Here is a 20,285-nt window from a genome sequence, read left to right on the forward strand (position 1 = left end):
AGAGATGTAAATGACAAACCGGCTGTACACCAAATATTTATATGAAAACATGATTACAAGAACAGAAAGTTTCCCCCCAGACAAACCATAGAACTTGTAAAAACATGCTTTCAATTTATAGCACGGTTTATGTTGCTGGCATTGGTGGTTCCAACAGTGAGTTGCCATTGCCACCTTTTATGAGTGGACAACAAGATAGCAAAAGAAACATACAGCAGTATATATTTATAATATCAAAGATACACATTTTGACATCAAATTCTTCAATTTTGTCCATGGCATTAGCCATCTTGAGGACTCTCCTGCCCTGTCTCTTTCTCTTTCACCGGTGCAGGATCCATCTCTTCCTTGATTATGCCTGCGCTCTCTTCGATGCCCGATGTCTCACCATTACAAACAGAAAATTGTGGGTTCTTGAACAATTCATTGTTTTCTAGTTCACTTAATTTCTGTTTGGACTCTCCTTTGAGCAGCTCGACAACTTCAAGCATGGTAGGTCTTTTCTCTGGCCGATTATCAGCACAAACAAGTGCAACGAGGACAACTCTTTTGAACTCCCCTTCCACATACTTACCATTCAATTTCGGATCTGCCACTTCACTGAACTTCCCCTCGGAAGCTAGTGGGAGAGCCCATTCTGCAACCAGGCGTTTCGGCGTTGGACTCACTTTCTCTAGGGGTTTCTTGCCACTGGCAAGCTCTAGCAAAAGAATGCCAAAACTGTACACGTCACAACTCTCTGAGGCTTTTCCTAACACAGCATATTCAGGGGCAAGGTAGCCGAGGGTACCCTTGACTCGAGTAGTCACATGTGTTGCACCATCAGGGATGAGCTTTGCAAACCCAAAATCCGCTACCTGAGGCCGGAAATCTGAATCTAGCAACACATTACTAGCTTTGATGTCTCTATGGATTATGTGTGGGGTTGAATGATGGTGAAGATAGCTGAAGTGATCGAGTGAAAGAGATTGGGTTAGCATCTTCCTTGGAACAAGTTAGAATAAAAGAGAAAATCGGTTCCAAAACTTACGCTATTCCTTCAGCAGAGCCAATTGCAATATTCATCCTTCTGGTCCAATCAAGAAGACATTCTGCCGAATGGTGTCCATGAAGGTGTGAAAGCAAACTCAGGTTGGGCAAGTAGTCGTATACAATCAGGCGTTCTTGCGCTTCGGCACAATAACCCCTCAAACTCAGTAGATTCCTGTGTCTAACTCTTGCCAATATCTCAACCTCAACAGAAAACTGCACTTCTGCTTTATTGCTCAACACCTTCAACCTCTTAACTGCTATCTGCAAGTATATAAGGAGAATGAGATTGAAAGAAACATAAAGCAATAGAAAAATGTCAAGAAGGTTCTTTTTATTGCAACACAAATAAACATGAAATTCCAGAGACAAAATGCATTGTTTAGGGGAAGAGAGGTTCTATTTTAAAGATTGTTCCATTGCACCTATTACGAGTGAATATTAGGCAATGTTGTTTCACATCATTTTGATTCATATTTGTCATGACTTTGTCAAGTTAGCCCTTACACCTATCGTCGAACAGTTTTAGGTTGGAAGTTCCAGTACATCAAGTCCCATTGTTCAGCACCATTAGTTCAACCGAGTATAACCTTTTCTGCCTCATTACATGAGATTCATGCGGATATCAACAGTAAAAATAACAGTAATCAGTCCAGGAAAATGCTTGGCTTGCAAAGTAGAACTATTTTCGCAAATAGAAAACTAGATTCAAGCTAGAGTACATGCAAGGTAGAACATTTGATATTACTCAAGTTTTCCTCGAAACAACAAATTAACTGATATTCCACAAGAAGATCAATCATGCCAAGGAAAGTGAAGACATAAGTATGTATTAACCAACAAACCCTTTGAAGCATGCAGATTAGGGAAACATAGGATGCAACAAAATGGTAATTCGCTTAGTTAAAAGGACCCAGAAAATGCAAAATAATTCATACCTGTGATCCATCCCATAGCTGACCCCAATAGACACTGCCAAACCCCCCGTCTCCAAGCTTGTTATCATAATTAAAGTTATTAGTAGCTGAATGCAATTCCTTCAACGAAAAAATCCTCCATGTCGGCTGCTGCTTCTCCTTTCTGTAGAATCATACAACGTTAGATACTGAATGCAATAGAAGAAACATGACGCAATACAGATAAGTACATTAAAACAGAGGGGATCAAATTGACTGCATAAAAGACCCTTTTCTTTCAAGGTAAAAATCAGCACATCCTTGTGAATATGACACCAGAATACGAAAAACAAGTAGCTAGGTTAAGCTTAATTAAGTATTTTCCCTACTCAAATCACATTTCCAAAAGGAAAGAAAGATCAAAACTTATAATTACCTTCTTCTTCCTTTCTGGGAAACGTAACATACATGGGGGGAAAGCAGAAGGTAATGGAATTTTAATAAACACGCAGATGATATTTTGCAAAAACTAAATAAACCTAGGCTTCTTTAACCCTTACCATTTTATCAAAGTCCAAAACCATAAACCACTAAAAAAAATCCCTACAGAACTTTTCCAAAGGAAATAATTTTTTTTCTAAAAAAAGAAAGCAGTTGTAAATTTTAGGAAACCAATGATAAACTTACAGATCGCCCTTCCCGCAACAAAGCATAGAGAAAAACGCCATGGCAAAACCAAACTAAAAGTCCAACCTTTTTTTTCTGTCTCAATGGAAACCAATTCCTAGTGGTTTTGAAGACTTTTTCTTTCTTGTTTACTTCTGTATCTGTACTTTAATTGCTAATTGCTCCACTTCAGCTTCAGTTTCTAAGCAACAGATTCATAAAGGATGCCAAACGTAACGCTTTTGGGCAACAAATTGTTCCAACAAATATACTTTCTTTCTGGGTTGTCTTTAATTATTATCTGCTTTTTTGGGGTTTTTGGTACTGCTTGAAATATAATTTGCAGTGTCAGCAAAGAAAGAAGTGAAGAAAATGATGAGTATAAATGTACAAGGCAAGGTTTGCCGGAGTTGGTTGTTCTTTCATTCTTTCCTTTTTTTTTTTTTTTTTTTTTTGCTTTGCTTTCTGATTTGGCCGGTTCCCGTTGAGTCTAGCTGTTTTGAATTCAAAGTTTATCCCCAAATACCCCATGGTTAAAATTTCTAAACCATTGAAAAAAAAAATGCTGTTTCATTCCATTTTCACAGTTGTTTAACTCATTCATGGTGATAAAGTCTTTTAAACATTATTTATTAAAATAAATAATATTTCAAACTTTGACCTGGTCTCCTGTGAAGATAAAGTATTTTAAACATTATTTATTAATCACAGTTGGATCAGGAAGGATGGACCAAGTGAGTGAGATCCGGTCAGTTGACCTTTCGGTGATTCCTTCTATGTGTCGTGCAACTAACTATGAAAATGACCCGGAGATACATGCAGGTTAACTGAAAATTTGTTCAATTCTTGAAATTGGAGTTTCAGGAGAGATTCCAGGTCGCAAGATCTTTTTCATTTCGTATTTCAATTTATATGTTAAGACAGTTAAAACTATGTCCGCGTTTCTACTGAGTATCAAATGAGAACAGTGAATTTCCGTTGGAATAAGATTTGTTGTCTAACAGAAATAGTTGAAGAAGTATTTTGAAAAGTATTCATTCGATTAAATATTTCTCCGTCCTTTTATTTTATTGATCGTTTGATACCTTAATCTTGGGTTTATATGTTTGAAGCTTTTATTTTGAACTTCAAAGTACAACGATTCTCCTCCTGCATTACAGGCTAATCTTCTTTATTTGGTAGGCCTACCAATGATTAATAAAAGAAAAATAATTGATTTGCTTTATAATCTCTAACGAGACAAAAAGCTGTTTTGTCAGTGGAATGATTAAAAATGAAATAAAGTGCAGAAGAATGGTAACTTAAGTCTTTGAATCTGATAAAATGCAAATGTTGAATTTGTCTCGTAGTTCAACACAGAAACGAAACATGTCAGAAACCTGACTCATTTGCTTGCATTTCAAAAGTTCCTACATTATTTAGTTACCCCAAGCAGCAGTTCTGTTTAATATATGATGCATTTATCGTGTGTTAATTAAACAACAATTGATTCATTTACGAGCTTAAATCTACAATAAGAGCTTTGTTTCTCCTGGAAAAATGACATGCATCAGAGGGAAAGTTTAGGTAGCCAGGATTTACCAAGCCACATAGATGTCTTATATGCTAAGTAATTAGTTGAATCAAATTACACACTTTTAGTTGAAATTTGGTGCCTGACAACTTATTACCTGTATAGGTCCGAGTTTCTATAGATTTCGGTAAAATCGACACCTAAAGATAACTCTTGCGCTGATGTGGTAACTTCCAGCATCCAAGTTGCTGGATTGTATCCTTCTTTGATTTTGCTAACTCCTTGAACTCCCTGGAGATGATGAACACTACGGTGTTAGATACAGTTTTCATGTGAACCAAGAAATGTACTAGTTGATGAACTTTTTAAACTGACCTCAAAATATTTGATAAGATGTTTAGAATGATGTCCTAATGGCCCCACATATATCTCTTGTCCTCCCCTCTTCATAAGGAATAGCTGCAATTGAAGATGTTATCTTAGTTATGCTATTACATAAAGAACCAACTAAAATGCATCCAGTTCTTTCAAGATTTTTTTTTTTTGTTTCTCACCTCATCAAATGCTTCAAATATGTCGATACTTGGTTGATGGATGGTACACACAACTGTTCTTCCGGTGTCTACTGTATTCCTTACTGTTCTCATAACAATTGCAGCAGCTCTTGCATCAAGCCCTGAAGTTGGTTCATCCATGAAAATGATAGAGGGGTTTGCCACAAGCTCAACTGCAATAGTAAGCCTCTTTCGCTGCTCGGTTGATAAACCGGTTACACCGGGTATACCAACTAGCATATGCCTTAATGGATTCAGTTCCACAAGCTCCATAACTTCCTCGATGAACATCTAAAATCATATGCAGAGATAAAACCATCAACTTAATCCAGGGCTAAAGAGACTTAGAAAATCTGTTTTCTAGTTGGACTCAGTTGTCAGAAACCTGACTCATTTGCTTGCATTTCAAAAGTTCCTACATTATTTAGTTACCCCAAGCAGCAGTTCTGTTTAATATATGATGCATTTATCGTGTGTTAATTAAACAACAATTGATTCATTTACGAGCTAAGATGTACAAAACTGTAATGGCAAGCCCTTCCATTTCCCTTAAGACAGCAAAACGAACAACAAGAATGTTGTTAGCTGAGATAACCTAACAGAAACTGAAGTTTTATGAAAATGAACTACTCCGTTTGATACATTTATTGTTCTTTCCATACCGCCATTGATGCTGGACAAGTGCTGCACTGTCTTTGGTAGACCGGGTTTAGGTGCATCGCATAAACCGATGCCCCTATCAGAGGATGTATCCAGGGAATCTTCAAAGCCATCATTTGCGTTGTAACATAGTCCTGAATTGTTGTTAAGCCTAAGCTTACGCCCCATCTTCCACACCATTTCTCTCCCAAATGGAATCGGGCCGGTTAAGTGATTATCATTCAGCCTCATCTCACTAACATTCTTCAAGTCCCTGAAGTTGCTTGGAATCGAACCGTTGAAGTGGTTTCCGTCGAGATAAACAGCCCGAAGGCTGCCCAACCGGCCTATTGACTCAGGGATCGGTCCGTGTAAATTCATGTTTGATAAAACTAGGATCATTAAATCCTTCATCCCATCAAAACGATCACTAGGAATGACAGTTGGTCCCATTTGGTTCCCTTTCAGGATCAAAGCTTGTAGGGAAGGTAAGCTTCCTAGTGATGTTGGGAATGGGCCAGACAAACGATTATAACTCAAATCCATGAGAATGAGCTCTTTTAGCCCGCTAAAAGAGTCGAGTATCGAACCGGACAAGCGATTATGGCTTAAATCGATTTTAACCAATGACTGGCATGACCCAAGGCTTGGTGGAATTGAACCCATTAAAAGATTTTGGCTCATATCGAAGACACTCAAAAACGGGAAGCTAAAACCAGGAATCGAACCGGTTAATTTGTTCCCACTCAAATCCAACGACCTTAAGCCAGTGATCCGGCCTAATGAAACAGGAACCGAACCATCAAGGTTGTTTTTGTGAAGATCAAGAACCCTTAAACGAGTAAGATTTCCGAGTTCAGTAGGAATTGAACCGATATGCCCATTTTCCCTAAGGACCAAAGTCTGCAAAGTAGAGCCAAACTGCCCCAAAAACCTGGGGATCGGCTGAGGATTGTAACTGAAACAACGGTAAAAAAACAGAGTCCTCAGGTGAGGAAGCTTGGTAATGGAGTGGGAAATATAAGACCTTGCCTGGTCACAGGTAGGGAAAGCAGTGTCATCTGACAACGCCCCGAAAGACAAGGAGACAACGTGGTAGACGTTGTCTTTGTCCGGCATGCACTCGATGCCATGCCATCGCCCAAGGCAGACATCGGGGATATCCGTGGCCCAATCATTCCCCGTGGATCGCATTATATCGTAAACCGCATCTTGCTCTTGGGGGTTGGTCCGGGACCCATTCTTGTTCATTGAAAACCTGGTTAGAGGACCGTCTATGAGGGTGGACGGGACGCCGGAATCCGACATGATGACCGTGAAAGGAGTAGCGAATTGGACATAAACATAAGACGATGAGAGAAACGGTGAAATATGCAGCCATTGTTTAAAAGAGTGAGCGAGTGAAATTTTTTGGCTTGGAGTTGATATAAAGCAAAACATAGGAGTTAATGAGAGGGGTCGGGGTTATTGAATGAGAGTGGAAGCTAATTATGGATTCACGAGAAGTGAGGGAATTGAAATAAATTTTTATTGCATTTATGTTTTTCACGAGAATTTCGCCCCTCCCAATTCAGATCATCAAGTTTGGTTGGAACAGGGGGGGGGGAGGAACAAAGTGTAAAGTACATTAAAATTTCAATAATTATAAATAAATATTAAATTATTAAATTATCTTAAAATAATCATTATAATATTTTAATAATTATTTTATAAATTTAATTATTATTTTAAATCATCTCTGAAATTAATAAAAAATTAATAATCAAAATTTACTTATAATTTAATGACCATTTATGTATTTTATCCAATTGATTAAGGAGAAGGATGCATCATTTGCGAAGACTAAAACGACGACGTGGAGTCTTAAACTAGGGTTTCGGCTTAGTGTGGCAAATTTCCCTACTTGAACGCGGAGCTCTACCTCGAAAAGGCCGGAGAGGCACAATTCCCCTAGATTTCAATATCTGACTTCTCAAATCTCCAGATTATAGATCACTTTGCTTGGCTTCTTAATGGTATGGAATATTTGTAGCTTTTCTACTCCAAACTTATATGTTCATGTATCTATAGGATTAGGTTAAATTTGTTGTTATGTTGTTCAGATGTTGCTGAATTTCGAATCACAGACTTAATCAGATGAAGATATCCATGACAAGCATTCGATTTTGTTGTATGAGCTAAAAAATCGGAATTCTTTTAAAAAAATAACTTTAAATTGGAGTTTCTCAAAAAAGAAAAACTTTAATTTCTATGTTCGATATTTAGTGCTAGATGCTACTCACTATTGTTGTATTTGTTCGGTTTTTCCACCAAATGAACTAATTTTGTTTTTTAAAGTTGAGGATTTGGTTGCATTTTATTTTATTTTGATAAATACCATTATTTATTAACTCTGATCTAATGAACTCTTAGTATATGATAGCAAAATTCAGTTCGAGCTTGAGCTTATTAATTGAACTTGTTTTTTACTAGATCACAAGTCGAATGGAGTGAGCTAAAGTAGCTTGATATCTTTCTTGAGTCAAGCTTGAGTGAAAAATATGTAACTTGTTTGAGTTCACTGAGCTCAAAGCTGAAAGTTTGGAGTTGAGCTTGAGCTCAATCTTAAGCTATGCTTTGTCTTGGGTTTGGCTTCATTGGAAGTAAAGCTCTCCTACCTAACAATAGCACTAAGATTTATTCTTTCATTCAAGTGTCTTGAATTGGCTTTGGTCTGTATTTGAGTTTGGAATGTATATTTACTGATCCCTCTAATTCTCAATGTCAATGATCACTTCCAGTGAAAACTTTTCTTCTGAGAAAAACAAGAGTGTAATGAGATGGATGAAGAAAAAGGAGAAAGAGAATCAGGACCGATCTTTAAAGACATAAGGCGTTATTTCTGCGACCATTGTGGAATTTGCAGATCAAAGAAGTCTCTCATCACCTCGCACATCCTCACCTACCACCCGGTACTACTTTGATTCTCCATTATTAATTTTTTTTCTTTTGCAGTCAACCTATGTAATTTCTTTCTTTCTCTTTTTAAAAATGGATTTATACTAAACATTCATTTCAACTTAGGGTTTGGTTCTGGAGAAGGTAGATCATGGAGGAAAGGAAGAAGAGGAAATTTTCTCATTGAATAGATGTCAAGAATGCGGTGCTACTTTCAGGAAGCCTGCTCATTTGAAGCATCACTTGCAAAGCCATTTTCTTGTGGTACTTTGTTATGATTAATTAGTTTCATTCAGGTTTTTAATAATGTTTGGTGATCTAACTGACGAAAACTGGGTAACAAAACACTTTAAAACATGATCTTGGTTTTTGTTATTTGCGTTATATAAATTTTGAAGATGCAAATGTTAGATAACCAAAGAAGTCTCAAATGCAACAACCAAGGAAGCTGTGTATAATCTAATATCTTGTTTTTCATGGTAGTTCATTTATATTAAAGATCAATAATTTTGCAGGAGTCGTCGCTCTTTATGAAAATTTCAATGGATGTTATAGCGTGAAGCATTGGATCCAACAAAAAGAACTCAACATGAAGAGGCTACATTGTTACGACTTGATTGGACCAATATCAGGTCGGGAGACCTCCTGAGAAGCTTCATCAAGTGAGCCTCAGTCACGCTGTTTGGTACTTGAAGGTTTGAATGTTTGGATTATTGTTGGTTGCTACTTATACTAGTAGGTTCTAATACTTCATTTTCTTTTATTGCAGAGGCCATTTGTTTGTTCATTTGATGATTGCCATGTCAGCTATAGGAGAAAAGACCACTTGAATCGTCACCTTCTTCAGCACCAAGGAAAACTTTTCAGTTGTACAATTCAGAATTGCAATAAATAATTTGCATTTCAAGGCAATATGAAAAGGCACGTGAAAGAATTTCATGCTGAAGATTCACCTTCTCCTGATGCTGGAAATCAGAAGCAGTACGTCTGTCAGGAAGTAGGATGTGGAAAGGTTTTCAAATTTGCATCAAAGCTGAGAAAGCATGAAGATTCTCATGGTAAGTCGCATTTAGTCCCCATTTTCAGAATTATATTAAAGCATCTGATTTGGGGCATCATAAAGTGAGTGAGATCATAAGATTATACCTTTTAATTATTCTTTTTAAAGAAAAAGTGAAAAGAAACGAAAAGCAAGCCTTCTTAATTAGGAGGTGATTTGCATGTTGTCCGATTAATGCTGTAACTATTGTTACAGTTAAGCTGGATTATGTGGAAACCTTCGGTTCTGAACCAAGTTGCATGAAATATTTTACTAATGAGCAGTACCTTAGGGCTCATGTGCAATCATGCCACCAATAGATTAATTGTCAAATATGTGGCGCAAAGCAGCTTAAGTAGAACATCAAGCGGCATCTTCAATCACATGAATCAGGCGTTGGATCAGAAAAGATTAAGTGTGATATTGAAGGTTGCCTCCATACATTTTCAACTGTAAGATGCTGTGGACCTTAAATATGCTTTTTACTTGCTCAATCATTAGAAGTTGAATGTTATCGTTTTGGTCTAAGAAATTTTCATATACTAAAATTGTTTTCTGATTGTAGACATTTCCTCCTTTTTAAACCATTATACTGAAATATTCTATTACAGAAATCAAATATGCGTCAGCATGTCAAGGCTGTGCATGAAGAACTCGAGTCTTTTGCATGTAGCTTCTCTGGTTGTGGCATGAGATTTGCCTACAAGCATGTTAGAGATAACCATGAGAAATCAACACGCCATGTTTATGTTCCAGTAAGTTATTTACTTGTCAATAACTAAACGACATTATAAGCTTGTTGTCAACAACTAAATAGTATTATAAGCATGTGTACTTTGTCATTGGTATTCTTCATGTTAGAAAAATATTAATGGTTCTGGCAACTGTTTCCTGCTCAGGGGGACTTCATAGAGAGTCCGATGAGCAGTTTCGATCAAGGCCAAGGGGTGGGCGGAAAAGAACATGCCCCACCGTGGAAATGCTTACTGGAAAAAGAGTTACTCCACCAGAAATGGATACAATGATGGATCCAGGGCCTAGTCATAGTTGCTAGTAACAGATATGGACTAACCGTGAGTGATCTAAAAGATTGTATCGAAACATGTGCACCGAGTGTTGGTGGTTGATCGATTAGGTTTACTTACGGGGCTTTTTCTCTCACTGGTATAGTGGGAGCCGTCTGAGTTGTGCTGACTTGTTATCAAAGATTAACTTCATGTAAGTTCGAAATACTTCATTGTCTTGTTAAGAGAGTCTTTGCTTTCTGTACATAATAAATACTTTTTTATATCTCTATTAAATTAATAAAAATATTATCCATAAGTATTTACAATTTAAAGTTTAAATTTACAATTCAGGGTTATGTAAATTTACTCTTAACAAATTGTTTTGTATTACATAAATTTTAATAATGTTTAATGAGCACATATTGACTATGTCATATCATTAATTAGATTATTAAAGCTTGTCCCAAACGTTCAATGGATAGTTAATCAACTCATTTATTTGGACGAAAGATGGTTGTTGAACGAGACCCATCAGTCGGGGTAGTTTTTTTTAATATATAAAATATCATAAATTTGATTAATTAGACAGCGTTAATCGGTGAACATTCTCAACTGAGACTAGGGGTGCTTAATAAGTTGAGTAGTTTGAACTTGATTCGATCATAATTTGATAAAAACTCAATTAGGGTTGATTCGACTCGAAACCTTAACGAGTTGAGTCGAGCAAAATCTAGCTTAACTCGATAAGTTCGCGACCAGCGCTTTAATTTTTTAATATAATTTTTTAGTAGTTATCTTAAAAATTTATTTCGTTCAAAAAATTTATTAATTTATTAATAGATAATAAAAAGGATATAAATTGTTAATCTATTAATTTTTTTAATAAACAAAAAAAAAACTAAATTATTAATTAATATTTTACTACACTCAAAATCAAATCTTAATTATTATTTTAATGTATTTGTGAGTTGTTATTTTAGAGTTTAGATTTTGAAATTACTTCATACATTCTTTCGATATTTTTTTGTTAAATTTAATCATTTATGATTATATTAAGCTAAGCTCTATATGATATTAGTAAATTTTACTTATAGTTAAGAAAATAAGATAAAAACTTCGATGAACTTAACGAGCATCGAGTTTAATGAGCAACAAGTCGAACAAAATTTTAATGAGCAATGAGTCGAATCAAGCAACAAATTTTTTAATGAACATGAATCAAACATTGTCCAACTCGTGATCGACTTGCTCAATAATCACTCCTAACTGTGACGAGTTGAACAATAACCAGTGGCGGATCCAGAAATATTTTTCAAGATGAATACATATGTATTAACAATAAAAATTTTCGTATTGGGCAAACACAAATAAAATTTCAAAGTGGACAACTTTAATAAAATGAACAACTAATATAAAAAATTGAATTACAGGGTGGACACAATAAAATTTTAAAGTGAACACCTTCAATAAAATGAACAATTAATATAAAAAAATATTATAAGGTGGGCATGTATACACCCTAAGGGTGCGTTTGGTTCACGGAATGTAAGATTACCAGTGGGAATAAAAGATTATCAAAGAATAGGATTAACTGGGAATGTTGTATTTTGTGTTTGGTTGATTTAGTAGGAATGTAATATTACAATGTTTGGTTAAACGAATAAAAGATTATTGGATTGTATATTTGACCAAATTGTTCTTATTATATATTTATTTTTTTAACAAGTTGGAAAATATTTATATATTTTCTTTAAAAATTTAAATTCATAAAATTTATATACTTTTTTTACAAAATTGAAAATATGAAAAGGTTTAATGAAATGGTAAAATTTTATTTTAACCCCTGAACTTCATATAAAATTTTAATTATAGACTTTTTTTTGTAAATCTAAAATAGTTTAAGGATAAATTTGTAATTAACCTTAGTAGAATTTTTATTATTCAATGACAGAATAAAGATATTTTTGAAAGAAGATTTTTTTAAAAGCATTTTAGTCTAAAACGCTGGTAATCCAACAATACCTAAAGAAAGGGAGGTAATGACATTCCCGGTAATATATTCAAAAAATTCACTATTGGTAATGTAAGATTACCGGGAATGACATTCTCGGCCAACCAAACAAGGGAATGTGGATTCCATTCCCATAAGAATCTCATATTCCCCAACCAAACACACCCTAAGATGTACATACATCCGCTGGTGACAACAAGAAGCAGTTAACTTTTTCCCATGGACGAGTTGAATCCTGTCAACGTTGATGCATTAATTTTCATATCCGAAAATCAACCACCCAAACCGTCAATCTAGTTGTTGAAACTTCGAAGCCGTCAACCAATCACCCCTTATATTTCTCAATTCCCATCACTAATTTCCTACATGTAATTCAGATTGAGCACACCAATAAATTTAATAATTAAATCATTTTCCTCCCACAAAATTATAGAGCGCATGTTAGGAATAGATGTATAAATTTATGTTATGGATACAAATTTAAAATTTTTAGAAGATTCAAAATTATAAAATTTTAGGAATGTAAAATCAAATAATTAATAGAAAATATAAAAAAAAAATTAAAATATAATTTTTTTTAAAATTTCTGATTGCATCCGGCATTCCTCGATCTATCCTAGCACCCATTAACCTCTATTTGTTTTTGTTTAATGCCTTCCCTTTAGTTGCAATAAGAAAAGATATTTCTTTCTATTATTTATATTAGATCTTATTTTGATTATTTTCTTAAGATTTTATTTTATTTAGTCATTAGCATATACATATATATTTGAACTTCAAAATATCATTAAAATAATAATATAATTAGATTAAGTTCTTTCATATTTAAACTTTAGGGATTGTAAATAACCTAGCCGCTTTCTTTCTCTATTTCTCTCTTTTTTTATAATTTGTGTCAATTTTATTGATCAATCCAACTTTTTATTCTTTAATTTTGTTTAATCGATGGAGACACTGATTTTGATGCTGGTTGTTGCTCGCTAATTATCTTTTTTCCTTGTTTATTTAGCTTTTCAATAAGAATAATTATGTCTTTGTGACACGTTCTCTGCCTTTATGATACATTTATCTCCGTTTTTGTGGCACACTTTTCTCTGCCTTTTGGTAGCTTGCGGTTTTTTGCCATTTTTTCGTTTATCTTTTTTCTCAAAGTTGGATTTGACATCGCCACGATTGATCAAGATGATGCTTATTTGTTATCCTACCGATATTCCCTGCTTTGGACATCGGATTGATTTAGATGTGCGTTTTGCACTCGTTGATAGTTTTCTCATGTCGCTTGACTATGATTTGTGATTTGTCTGTGGTCTTTCAGTAGTTTCATCCCTTTTGTGGTTCATTTGTCGATGCAGTCAGATTTGTTCGTATCTTTATTTTATTCTAGCATTGGTTAGGTTTTTTAACCTTTTCCTTTTATGGTCTTTATGTGATCTAGGTGACTAGTTTTTGTGTTAATGGTTAGAAGAAAATGTCCCAATTATAATTTAGTTTACCTTTACGGTTATAATCGTAAATTTTTATTGTAATTTTGGATTTTATTTATTTTTAATAAAACTAGTTTTCTATCCAAATTCACTGTCATTTACTTGTTTTTATTTAAAAATATTACTTTTTTAGTAATCAAATTCTTAAAAAATTCTAAAATTTTATAAACCAATTCAAATAAAAATTTTCATTCTATATGATTTGAACTATTCAACTTTTCACTGCAACTTGGATCCGTGCGAAAAAGTCTTTCAAGTTTTCATTCTATATGATTTGAAGTTTCCAACATTTCGTTGCAACTTGGATCCATGTGAAAATATCTTATTATAATTATTTTCAGATATTATAAAAATTTTATTCATAATTACATATTTACTTTTTAATAATTTGAAGTGATTTTTTTTAGATTTATTAACAAATATGTATTTTATAGACTTGATTATTCGAATTTAAAATTTTCTTTAAAAAATAATACCCCTTCGAACATTGAGATAATTAAATAGATTCCAAGCATTTAAAAATTAATATATCCATTCCGTTGTTATTGTTTTTCTGATTAAATTCCGTTGTTATTGTTAAATACAACCGTTTAAACAAACCGGACAGATAAAAAATCAACAAACTAGAATTTAAAGTTTTTCTCTTTTGGTTTGGGTGTTAATTTTGTCACGTAGAGTTCTTTGGGAACCCCGCCGTTGCAATTTGTACCCTTTAAATTCTTCTCATGTTTCCTCCTCCTGTCACTGTTAACAACCATGAGACGGTTATCTTCATCTAATGTCTCCGGTACCACCGCCACAACCACCCTTCTCAACCCTCCATATAAACTTTCCAAAAGGGGTAACAGCAGAAGCAACGACGTTAAAGTCGTGGGCAACAAGAAAGCAGGCGTTCATGGCAATGCTGCTTATTATAACGCTTTTACTGGCGGCGTTTATAGTGGGAAACCCTCGTTCATGAAGTGGACCCTCCATGACGTTGTTAATGTGGTGAGATATCATCCGATACCGTGTGTTTTCGCGGCAGGACTGTTGTTTTATGTACGTGGAGTACACGCTACGGATGGTGCCCGATTCATCGCCGCCCTTTGACTGGGGGTTCGTCGTCACCCGCTCCTTCCATCGCGCGTTGGCTTCATGGCCGGAACTTACACGCTCTTAGCAGCTCTTAATACGGTACTTGAAAGATTTTAATTTTCGGTTTCATTTCTTGAATTGAATTACCTGATGTAACTGCGATATTTAAAGCCAAAATAAGAGAGAAAAAAGAAAGGTCAATTTTCTAGGAATCAATAAAAAAATGGCTTGAATCAAACTTTGGCTTTGTTTAGGTGTTCGTTCTGATACAGACAGTTTATATAGTATGGGCATGGTTAATCGAGGGTCGACCAAGGGCTACAATTTCTGCTCTGTTCATGTTTACATGTCGTGGGATTCTTGGTTACACAACGCAGCTCCCATTACTTCAGGTTACCTTATTGCTCTTCATTTCCGCCTCCCCTTTTCAGCTCTTGCTTTCATTTTCCCAGCGTCATTTTTTTCAGTTTGAAAGGTCGATCAAATCCTTCCAACATTTGAAACGCTTGATTTCACAGAATTAGTTTCATTATTATTTAATCCTTAGTTGATTGGTTTTTACAAATTATATATATCTTTGTCACTTAGCTCAATAGGTGCATTATCATATGTATAAAATTTGTTCAGAATCTTTTTTACCTATGGATAATGCGCGCGCCGCTTGAACTCTGGGCCTCTAGGGAGAACAACACTCCCTTTAACCATTGAAGTCATTTGGTGGGTTGGAGTTATGGTCTATTTTGATCAGAGAAGTTATTGATTTGGTTGATGATGAATGGCAGGAATTTGTAGGGTCGGGGGTGGATTTTCCAGTAGGGAATGTCTCATTTTCCTGTTCTTCTCAGGGCATGTAGCAGGGGCAGTGATTGCATCCTTAGACACGAGGCGAATGCAGAGATGGAGAATGGCTTGGCTATTTGACACACTCAACGTGCTTCAATCGCTGAGGCTGTTAGCTACCAGGGGTCACTATACTATTGATTTGGCTGTTGGTTTTGGCGCTGGACTTTTATTTGATGTGCTTGCTGGTAAATATGAACAGACCAAGACAGCCAGAGGCTGCACTTTTCTAGTGGTATAAAAGAGGTTTGTTAAGTTACTCTTTTGAAGATTTCCAAATTTATTTTACTTATTCAGAGGTGATATTCAACGTATTCAGAATTGTCTTTACATCGGCTGCTTGGTATATATATATTATCATACAAAAGATACTTCCCACCAAACTAATCAGAATCGTTTCAATCATGTAGATGAGTTCGTGTTCGTAATATGATCATATACTGCTGTTTGGTACCAGGAGGATGATTAGGCCACTGCCGAATTTAATGTATCATATGATACCAGATGTGCGCATAGTGCATGAGATGTTGCTCTCTAACATTAGTCCTCAACATCCGAGTCGGTTGGGTGTCACCCTTCATCGATGTTAGCGTGAGGGTTGTATAAATGTGAGCTTGGATCCGTGCATCCTAGAATTAGAATAGGAGTGCAACGATCACCCCGCAAGATTGTTGCAGTTATAGACCTTCAAGTTGTTGGAATGGCGAACTGACCTTCTCAAGTTCACAAGCACAGGATGGCTTTCAACAACTGAGGCGTCTATATTGAAAACAATCGAATAATAAGGGACATGACTCATTGAATATTAAAGCTGAAACTCAACATAATCATGCAATAATTATTAGGGTTTGTGTTTGATACATTATTTTACAGATTCGGAATTCGAATATTTTACATTGGTGCTCCATATATATGATCATAGTGTCGGTATATATTTGCAGAAACTGAAGGTGTCTTGTGGTTAAGGTGGCTTATTTTAGTGGTAATTAATTACACCTTCCTTCCAAATTCGAAATCCGAAGTTCTAAAGATCCTTCCCACCCAGTGAATCAAATTCATTTTGATCATGTAGATCGGTCGAGTTCGTAATACGATCATACTACTGGTTAGGGCCAGGAAGATGATTGATTCATCAAATACTATAGGACACTGCTAGAATGACCGTATTATCTGATACCGAATATGTGTGTAACGTTAGTTCTCAAAATTTGATCGATTGCACGTGGCCTGTCATCGATGTTTGCTAGAGGGTTGTTGAAATACGAGTTTGGGTTCATGTGTATCAGGGCTGCATCCATCACCCTGCATTAGTTTTGCAGTTCAAACATTAAAAAAAACGATGCTAGAACTTAGAGGAAGAATAATAAAACAAAAGTACGAGTCTTTAAACAGATACCGTCTTATATTATATATATAAAAAGTTACTAATCATTGCACATCTATCGACAACTACATTTGTGTCCGGAAAGATTGCTTTGTAGCACGGACCATCTTGACTCAGCTCCTCTGCCAGTCCCTACCACCGTGAGACGAGTTTAAGCGTAATTTGTCAACTCTTAAACTTTCTAGCAATTTATGGTTTGTCAAGCACGACACAGTCGGAAAATATTAGAATTACTTAATCATTACAAAATAATTATACATATTAATTTAAAGATTTAAAAATGTATTGATTTTTATAATTAAAATGAGGAATAAAAAGACAAACAATAATCTATAGAATTAACTTTGTAGAAATTTTATTAAAAAAATTAATTAGAGGTAGCTTGATTTCTCACTTAATCCCTTAATATTTAAAAACTTTTTTAATGAAACAAATATTTTTTGTCATATCTTATGGGCTAAGAATAGACATGACTTCTGGAGAAGATGTTCAACTCTTCATATTAACATCACATCTAATAATGTTAATACTATCTCTTTATATTAATATAACATCTTTAAGCAAATTCTTGCAGAGTTCTTTTCGTGTTCTGGTCAAAAGGTTAGCCTTACGAAAACAATGATCTTATTTTCTAAAAACGTGGAGAGAGGAATAAGGGATTCTCTCAATATCGGGTTTCAATTTAATTCGGTGGAGGATTGGGTCGATACCTGGGTGTACCGCTGTTGTATTGGCGGGTTTCTTATGGTACGTATAAGTATTTAGTTCAATGTTCGGGATAGGTTGGCGGGTTGAAAAGCGAAGACGTTGTCTTTGGCGGGGCGTGTGTCATGGCAAAGTCAGTCCTTTCTGAAATTTCATCTTATGCGATGCAGACCTGTTATTTGCCACGGCGGATTTGTGATGATATAGAACAATTGATCCGTAATTTCATATAGGGACATACTGATTGTAAACGAGGAATTAATTTAGTTCGTTGGGATGATGTTTGCCAGCCGGTGAGCAATGGGGGTCTTGGCATTAAAAAGGTTATGATCAAAATGTTGCCTTCCTCATGAAATTGGGTTTTCATTGATTGATGCTCCTAATCGGCTGTGGTGTCGAATAGTTCGGCCGAAGTACAAGCTTTTCGAGTTGGTGCCATTTTCAATTAAGAGGAGTGTTTGTTCCGGTTGTGGGCGGGGCTCCCTATGGTTGACTGATGTTTGTTTGGGGTTATCGTGGAATTTGGGCAGTGGTCAAGCTGTGGACTTTTGGCGAGACTACCGGTTTGGGAATTTGGGTCCTTTGATGAAGCTTCGAACGGATGCTCCGACTGGTGATTTGCCTGTGGTTTCGGTGGCCTCAATGGTTTCTCGTAATGGGGATTGGAAGTGGGAGGAGGTCCAGTCGATTCTTCCAAGTATGGTTTATTACATCTTCCTGCTGTTAAGCCACCTTTAGCTTTCGGTGGTGCTGATAAACCAGGTTGGGCGTGGGAGCGAAAACGCAGGTTCTCTGTGTCGAGTGCTTATAAACATCGTCGGCCCTCTAATGGTAACTCAGATAATAAAGTTTGGAGTGTTATTAACAAGGCTCCAGGACTTTCGCGGGTTCGGCTTTTGCTATGGCTAATTTGCAAAGGCGGTTAATAATGAAGAACGGCTGCGACGGCACATGATTGATGACGAAAGTTGTGGGTTTTGTGGAGCAATGAAGGAGTCTATCTCGCATGTTTCCGGGATTGTTTGGCGAAAATAACCTGGTTGCAACTCGTAAAACCAGATCGGATGGCTGAGTTTGCTAATATGCCGATTTCGAATTGGATCCGGGTGAATCTCCAACATCCGGATCATTTTCCGTTGGTATCGGCTGAGTGGGAGCTTCTATCTCCTTATGTTTTTATGGTGTCTGTGGATGAGCCGGAACTATGCCATCTTTAATCCAGAGGAGCAGACACCGAGAGTGTGATAACGGAGTCGTCGGTGGTTTTGGAGACTGGCGAGGCTCGGGGATTATTATGTTATGTCCGCCGGTTGTTTCCCATACAGCGAGGAGGTGTGGCGTTCGCTGGTCCAGCCACAGCTGGTTGGTTTAAGGTAACTCAGATGGAGCTCAATTCACAATCCGGCGGTTCAACGTGCGGAGGGGTTATCCGAAATGCTAATGGTGTTTGGTATAGTGGTTTCTCGAAAGCCATAGGAATTTGCTCGGTTTTGGAGGTCGAACTTTGGGGTGTGCTTGAAGGTTGGAGATGGCTTGGCGTTTGGGTTGCGACGGGTTATCCTTGAGACTGATAACAAGGAAGTTTGGAGGCTTTTGACTTGTGGATGAACATGGAGCGACTTTCAAGTCTTGTTCAGCACATTACTGATTTTATTTGCAGAGATTGGGAGTTGGGATTTGTCATGTTGTGAGGGAAAGGAATTTGGTTGCTGATGCTTTAGCGAGGCTTGCTTGGAGTCTCTCGTTATATTTGCATGTTTTCCGGTCACCCAGCGGAGTTGCAGTCGATCTACAATGCTGAATTAGGAAATAGTATGAGCGTTGTTGATTAGCTGGTGCTTTCTCCTTTTTATATATAATATAATATATATAACATCTTTTAATATAACATTATATAACTTCATATTTACATCACAACTCTTTGTATTAATATTGTCTCTCTTCAACCATATGAGTTAGTTCAAGTAGTTAGTGGTTTGATTCTACTTAAGTGAGGTCTCATGTTCGAGTCTTATAGATGTATAAAATCTCTATTTAGAGACTCACCTATCAAAATCAGATATGCATCGCAGGTTAATCCGGATTAATCAAGATAAAACCTTGAAATTGAGAGGACAACAAGAAAATATTGTATCTCTTCAGGACTTGCCACAAGCTCACGGTTGCAAGTCTTAAAAACTTCTCAAATGTATAGCTAGGACTGACGTAGGAATTTGTGTTAGGGAGTACACACATAAAAGATTGCATTAAAACCTTAAGGGGGTGTTTGGTTCAAGGATTGTGGGATTCCCATGTTTGGTTGGTCGGGAATCTCATTCCGGTAATGTTTTATTACCAATAGTAGATTTTTTGGGGTATATACTGGGAATCATTACCTCTCCTCTCTTAGGTTTTGTAACATTACCGGCGTTTTGGACTAACATGCCCTTAAATTTTTATTTTTTTCAAAAATATCATTCTTCTGTCATTGAATAATAAAAATTCTACGAAAGTTAAATTACAAA

The 20,285-nt window shown here is 36.0% G+C and overlaps 3 protein-coding genes and 2 pseudogenes across 4 annotated transcripts; 2 read left to right on the plus strand and 3 right to left on the minus strand.

Annotated features, from left to right (window-relative positions):
• Nucleotides 1–247: 247 nt before the first annotated feature.
• On the minus strand, nt 248–8,262 carry LOC120194304 (PTI1-like tyrosine-protein kinase At3g15890). Of its 2 annotated transcripts, XM_039196642.1 has the most exons (6): nt 8,253–8,262; nt 2,613–2,766; nt 2,362–2,371; nt 1,968–2,105; nt 1,031–1,293; nt 248–945 (listed from the first exon to the last, which is right to left on the minus strand). In XM_039196642.1, the coding sequence occupies exons 2-6, from the start codon at nt 2,651–2,653 to the stop codon at nt 282–284; spliced, it is 1,116 nt and encodes a 371-aa protein (XP_039052573.1). In that variant the 5' UTR covers nt 2,654–2,766; nt 8,253–8,262; the 3' UTR covers nt 248–281. The 2 variants fall into 2 exon arrangements, with proteins under 2 accessions (XP_039052573.1, XP_039052572.1); XM_039196641.1 differs by lacking the exon at nt 8,253–8,262 and having other exon boundaries at nt 2,613–2,867.
• LOC120194338 (pleiotropic drug resistance protein 1-like) lies at nt 4,086–5,052 on the minus strand. The gene is made up of 5 exons (XM_039196663.1): nt 5,044–5,052; nt 4,659–4,949; nt 4,480–4,563; nt 4,262–4,395; nt 4,086–4,122 (listed from the first exon to the last, which is right to left on the minus strand). The coding sequence occupies exons 1-5, from the start codon at nt 5,050–5,052 to the stop codon at nt 4,086–4,088; spliced, it is 555 nt and encodes a 184-aa protein (XP_039052594.1).
• Nucleotides 5,191–6,737, minus strand: LOC120194463 (protein TOO MANY MOUTHS). The gene has a single exon (XM_039196774.1). It carries the CDS (start codon nt 6,735–6,737, stop codon nt 5,208–5,210), a length of 1,530 nt encoding a protein of 509 aa, XP_039052705.1. The 3' UTR covers nt 5,191–5,207.
• Nucleotides 8,117–10,511, plus strand: LOC120194464 (annotated as a pseudogene).
• Nucleotides 10,512–14,442: 3,931 nt separating this feature from the next.
• On the plus strand, nt 14,443–16,003 carry LOC120193954 (annotated as a pseudogene).
• Nucleotides 16,004–20,285: the final 4,282 nt, after the last annotated feature.

Source organism: Hibiscus syriacus, unplaced genomic scaffold (assembly GCF_006381635.1).
Source record: "Hibiscus syriacus cultivar Baekdansim isolate YM2019G1 unplaced genomic scaffold, ASM638163v2 tig00116997_pilon, whole genome shotgun sequence".
In the NCBI taxonomy this organism is placed as follows: Eukaryota; Viridiplantae; Streptophyta; class Magnoliopsida; order Malvales; family Malvaceae; genus Hibiscus; species Hibiscus syriacus.